Source organism: Colletes latitarsis, chromosome 2 (genome assembly GCF_051014445.1).
Source record: "Colletes latitarsis isolate SP2378_abdomen chromosome 2, iyColLati1, whole genome shotgun sequence".
NCBI lineage: Eukaryota > Metazoa > Arthropoda > Insecta > Hymenoptera > Colletidae > Colletes > Colletes latitarsis.
The window spans coordinates 24,735,933-24,742,179 of record NC_135135.1 but is presented as its reverse complement, the minus strand read 5'-3'; the positions used below and the strand labels follow the sequence as shown (position 1 = coordinate 24,742,179).

The 6,247-nt window shown below is 40.4% G+C and overlaps 1 protein-coding gene across 1 annotated transcript; it reads right to left on the bottom strand.

Moving 5' to 3' along the window:
* Window positions 1-2,195: 2,195 nt before the first annotated feature.
* LOC143351739 (uncharacterized) lies at window positions 2,196-5,262 on the bottom strand. Its single transcript, XM_076783577.1, has 8 exons — window positions 5,223-5,262; window positions 5,084-5,156; window positions 4,561-4,764; window positions 4,069-4,191; window positions 3,671-3,855; window positions 3,333-3,462; window positions 2,833-3,131; window positions 2,196-2,392 (listed from the first exon to the last, which is right to left on the bottom strand). Exons 1-8 carry the CDS (start codon window positions 5,260-5,262, stop codon window positions 2,196-2,198), a joined length of 1,251 nt encoding a protein of 416 aa, XP_076639692.1.
* Window positions 5,263-6,247: the final 985 nt, after the last annotated feature.

The following is a 6,247-nucleotide window of genomic DNA, read 5'->3' as shown; positions in this document are numbered from 1 at the left end:
ACGAACTGACTAAAGTCGCCGACTGGAACAGGTGGAGCGGGGCTGTTCGCATAAGTATACAATCGCGAACGACACTTTCAAGGTACCCTCTGGCGCTTGGTTGGTCTTTCAGACATTTCTGCCGACAACCTGTGGGACTGGGAAAAGTTTAGAGTCTAGTTAAAAACAATTAACGACCATTCAAAGTAACTTACTTTTAATTTTTATTGAAAATAGAAATACAGTATTCCTGGGATAAATAAATTTCACATTTAAATAATTGCATAGATAGACAGAGAAATGTATATTTATTGCCTTGGTGTGATATTCCTTTAAAGGATTAAAATTATCAGTATAAAATAATGGTAGCTCAATAGAATAATCAACGATTACGTAAAGTATCTTATTTCACAATCTGTCGCTAAAGTAGGAGTAATTATTCAACTAATCACGTTTAATAACTGATTCGTACAATACCTTGCAATCCCATAACAATAACAATAAATACGTAAACTATACGTGTCTTATCATGCACATTTCACGCGTTTCGATTGCAACGATAAACGTCCAGCAGCGACAGATAACGTTTTATTTACAAAATAACGATGAGAAACTGCAATTATTTTTATTGTAAAATCCAAGCACATTTTCCAACGCTTTTATCGGTATCCACACGAGTGCAATTATAAGTTATCAATTTATTGTGTTGAATTCCTACCATGAGGCAACAGAGTATTATTTTACAGGCATACTATAATCACTATACGATGGAATCGGATTCATTTCGTCGTTGTTTCAAAGGTTGGAACGCGAATTACATTTAGAAAGTTCAAATTCTAGCTATCAAGAGAGATACCTACTGTGTGCGAGAGATAAACCAAAAACGTAATTATAACTTCATAATCTACAAACATTACTATCTGTAATAAGAACAGTTGTAGGCTTAGATACTAAGGAATTAAATGTGTATCTTGTGAGACAATGTTTGACAAAGTGGGAAGAAAATTTCAAATATACATATGTATATAGAAAGATGCTGATTGTCAAAGTCAAAGATAGCATTTGGCCACCTTTGAGAACAATTTTAATGGGAGATTCAAAATAAGACGAAAATCAAGAATACCAATTTGTTCATGGTGGCTTCGTTAAGAAGTTATTAACGTTTAAAGTTCCGCCAATACTGAATTTTTTTCTAGAAAGTGGGTAGGATTTCGGGGGTATGTCTATTCACCAAAAATGATTGTAATTGACCCCCGCAACTAAATATAATTTTTCCAGAACGATTTGAAATTTTTGAATTTAATTGTTAATAACTTCTTAACGAAGTAACCATCAACAAATTGGTATTCTTGATTTTCGTCTTATTTTGGCCTCTAGAATTTTCCATTAAAATTTTTCCCAGGGGTGGCCGAACACCCTGTATATCTCGTTCGACAAGTTTCTTATGTAAAATTCCGAAAAAGATGATTTATGTAATGTTATGTTTGTTATAATGCAAGTAATGTTTGTTTCTAGAGAAAAAGACTTCTCATTTACTAAATGTCAAGAATCACGAAGGAGTGAATTGTCTTACAGATACTTAATTACTGTTACAACGACGCAAGAACGTAATTCTAGACTCTTATATAGCGAATTTTAATTAAAGGTTCGAGCAATTAGTCGAGCACGCTTCGTTGCAAAATACCGAGATTTCTCGCAGGCATTAACAGTATTATTTCACACGGATTTAGAATTTCACAATCGTGCAAAGTTCTTCAAATTGTCCACTTTTAGTAACGATTATAAAATTTTCAATTGATCATCGTGCGAAATTTTTTATAAATATTCACTTCGAGTAACTATAAATTTAGTTTAATACGAGCGGGGGTAAATTGACTATCAAAGTTTTCTCCAAACTATGCTTTATGCCGCGCTCCATTATTCATTCAGGCGTCTTTATGCATTATTCAAACAAGATCCCCCGAGCAAATTAATTACGATCGTTTTTCAAAACCATTTAAAGTTTATAAACCTTTGGGCAGTAGAAATGCGAACACGGATCGTAATTTAAATTCAACATTGTAAATCGATCGCGTCGACGCGAAGAAAATCTTTCAAGCTTCCTCGACGGTCGCAACAACGCTTTTTGGAAAAATTTATATCGCGTAGAAGTATACAACGTAGAATACGAACAAAGCGACAACGAGTAGCTAAGGGCACACCTGAAACCAATCGAGTCACCTCCAGATCATGCAAGTATTGTCTTTGCTCGCTGTAATAACCGTGTCGCCATTGTACGAAAATGCACAACTGAAAACGTCGTCAGTGTGGCCGTCGAGCGTTTGCACGCAGCCTCCATCTTCTATGGACCACAATTTCGACGTTTTGTCCGACGAGGAAGTCAGCAGATGTTGACCGTTCGGACTGAAACACACTGAACGAATTTTTAGGTCAGCACGATACTATTTAAAACGTAAAAAAAGATTGTCGAAGGCAAGAATCACTGTCTAATACACGGGGTGTTCGCGATTACGTGTACCAGCTGTGACATCGCCTCCCATGCTCGCCATCAGCACAAGTGCTCGACCGACCTCTCGATTGTTATATACATTCCTTGACAACTTCCCAATATCCCAGTCGTCTAAGGCAGGGCCTGCTAGAAAGCCTTACTGATGAGTCCACTAGCAGGCCCTAATGAAATGTGCACCCCCTCCTTTTTCCATTTCCGTCCTCCTACAATTCTCACGAGATCCTAACCGCAGCAAAGCAGCGCCACACAGCGTTTGTGCAAGTTGTAATATATTTTATCAGTAATATTAGAACGCATCTCAATTTTTTTTAAATGAAATATTTAAACGACTGTTCTTCCAATACCTTTCGATACTTCGTCCCGATGCCCTTCCGCGATGGTCAGCTGTTGGAAAGTAGTGGTCACGTCCCAAACGCGCGCCGTGCTGTCGCTGCTCGCGGTTGCCAACTTTTTCCCATTGTTGTCGAAGGTCAGATCCAGGACCTCGTCGTCGTGACCCCGCAGAGTGGCCAAACAGGAATACATCCTCGTGTCCCAGACTTTGGCGGTCTTGTCTATCGACGACGACGCGATCAACGAGCAATCGAAGTTGTAAATGCAATTGGACAGCTCGGATCGATGGCCGATCAACACGCTCGTTCGACTGAAAGAGTATCGAAAGGATATAGGATAATATACTCCCAGCGATTTATTGGAGATTCTCGAACTATCGATAAATCGCAACAACGTTTGGGAATATGTTCTTCTATGTTACAAAGCAATTATTTCGATCGAGAGCTTAACGGCATATGGAGTGTTGGCTGAGAAATTATTGCTTTAAGACCACTTGAGGGTTTGTACGTACGCGTATGTCCTCGTGTCCCAGATACTGACAGTACCGTCGAAGGAGCCTGTGATGATTTGATTCCCATCGTTGTTGAAGTGCAGAGCTATTACTTCCGCTGTATGGCCCTTCAACGTCCCCTCTTCGTCGCCTATTCGTTTCCATTGAAATTTCAAAATTAATTATTCGTACGAATCGTAATGCAGATGTACCATACGAGCTTTGATTTATAACTTGTAGATCCGATAAATTTCGTAATTAAATTTTTGTATTCGAAGCAAACTTCTTCAGTCTACTAGAACCATGGTGACAGACAAGTTATCTATGAATTGTAATCGTGTTTTTAAGCGAAAATTCACCTGTTCCTAAGTGAAAGATTTTGGACGTTGAGTCCAGGGAGCCTGTGGCCACTTTGCTATGCGTGGGCGAGAATTTAGCGACAACTACCTCGGCATCGTGACCCCACATGGTGGTCAAGCAGTGCCCTGTGCGGGAGCACCAAATTCTAGCAGTTTTGTCGAACGAACCGGTTATAATTTTGTCTCTGAAAAATAAACACGGACGGTCGATGCCAAAAAATTATTAAACAAACAAAAATTTAAATATGTAACGCGTTCCGAAAGTCTAAATATTCCTTCTTCTCAATATTTATTAGCATACGTTATCTTGTATTTTATAGGGGAAAGAAATTAATATAAGATTGTTATCGATTGGAAACTTTTTAGTTAATTTGTTTCGTGGCATAAACGAGACTCACGAAGTTGGGTTGTTGAAGGACACGGCGTAGACCACATTCTTATGGCCTTCGAGAGTAAAAAGCTCCGTTCCACTGTCAATGTCCCAAACTTTACACGTCCGGTCGTAGCTGCCCGTCAGGCATCTGCGGGAAAAGTTTATTCAACGTGGCAAATGTCTAGCAACGAGAAGACACGAGCACGAAAATAGCATTTTGCAAACATGCTGATAAATTAAACGAGAATCTATCTTCAAATTATTTGCAAGCTAACTTATCGAAATTTTTAATAAAGAAACCTTGCGAACAGTCTAAAGATACTCGTATCGTGGAAGCTATAAATCAATTGTACAAAATTTCTTGTCGAGGAAAATAAGCAATAGCTCCAAAAAGGATTCGGTTCGTTTTTCAAGCAAACTTCCAAAGTTTGGCCACTCATCCTGGACTTACTGTGCAGACACTGCGCGGGACAGTTGCAATTAAATTTAGAACTCGAAGAATCTTAATCGCGAGTACCTTTTACCTAGTTTATCGAACGCGATGTTCGTGAGGGGCAGAAGATGGGTCTGCAAGGTTTTGTATCTGTAGTAACGCTTGGCGTTCGCGTCGCAAACTATGGCTTGCAGCTTCTGCAGGGTCTCCACTAACTGGTCCATTACACTTTCGGTTATTACGGGCTCTGTCTTCTTTATGCTCTCCGCTAATGCTCTTACGTCCGTTCTGCAAAACGACGTTCAAGTTACTACGCTCTTCTCCGAACGATTGTACCGTGATTTTTCGAAAAGGGTTATTTGCTCGTTTCGGGGGGGAGAAAATCAATTTCTCTTTTTTAGATTCCAGCAACTGGGCTGATCGATAACTGTGTTCCTATCGAGGGTGAACGGAATTGTAGACCCAGTTGCTAAGACTGTATATATGCAAAGTTTAACATTTAAATAGCTAAAACAGGCGTGGGAAGAAGGTAGTGGCTACGTAAACGCTAGAAAATAATTGTGCAAGAGGATAGAGGGAGATTAGAGAAATTGTAAAATGTAATTACTCGACTGTCAGATCCAGGAGATCGATGATCTTCGTCTTGACGACGCCGCCCTGCGTGTACTCCAAGGCGAGGCCTGAAAACGAGAAACGGTGGTGTAATCGCGTTAATTCCCGGGTCGAGAATTCGGTTTTCGCGGTACCCGGTGGGAAGTAACGAAGCAAAAACTTGAGCAGCTTCATGTGGACGTTCCAATTACGGGCGCGTTCAGTGTTTCAGACAGGGTGGACCGATCGCTGGGGTCCCCGGAATTTAATTATAAAACGTAATCTACGCGGCACGCGAATTACGCGAATTGCAGAGGTTGGCGTTATCCGCGGCTGACAGTGCAGCAATCCGCATCTGTCGGTTAGGCGAGTCGAACTGCCTCTGACGTGTAATTGCGAAAACAACCGAGCCGCGGTGCAATGCGTTACCAAGGCGCGTTTGGTCGATTATCCACCCTTTCTAGGTCAGAGAGTTGCTATCAATGGCCACCGCGTTGCGTGAAAATTCATCAAGGTCCCGTCAGCCTCCATCGCGATTGCAAATCGTGACTAAATCCATTTTTATACTATGTTGACTAGTATAGGACCACAGACGAGGTATACGAGTAGACCTTTCACCTTATGGACTTTCGTGGCCCAACCTGACTGCCATACCGACCTGAAAATTCCGAGGTGATTTTAGCGTCCTCTTCTCATGGATGGCGGTCAGTTGAAAAACTATTCACTGAATTAGTATTGATGGACAGACAGCTGTAGTGTTTGCGTAACTACATGTGAGTTGACTATGGAACGGATTAAAATTCATTTCTGAATCTGTTGGTAACGTTGCGAATGACACGAAAATGGTAATGGGGTTTCGAGACCCCACAAAAATGGGCCAAAAAAATCCATTGGGTGAAAGATCTACTCGTATACCTCGTCTTTGACAATACTCTAGAATCTTTGATGAATCAATGAGAATCAAAACTAATCTAGCAAAGAAGCTCTATATTTATGATGACCTATGCAAAGCGGATCGCAGCCAATTTGCTAATATTATTTAGTTCTTAATTAATAATTGCATTATCCAGCCAAGAGTGATACGATTATTAATTAAAAGCTAAATAATATTACCCAGGTCTCACCACGAGGAGGTTGCTGCGAGTGGAGACCCGAAGGGAGATAGATGGAGTCCAAGTTC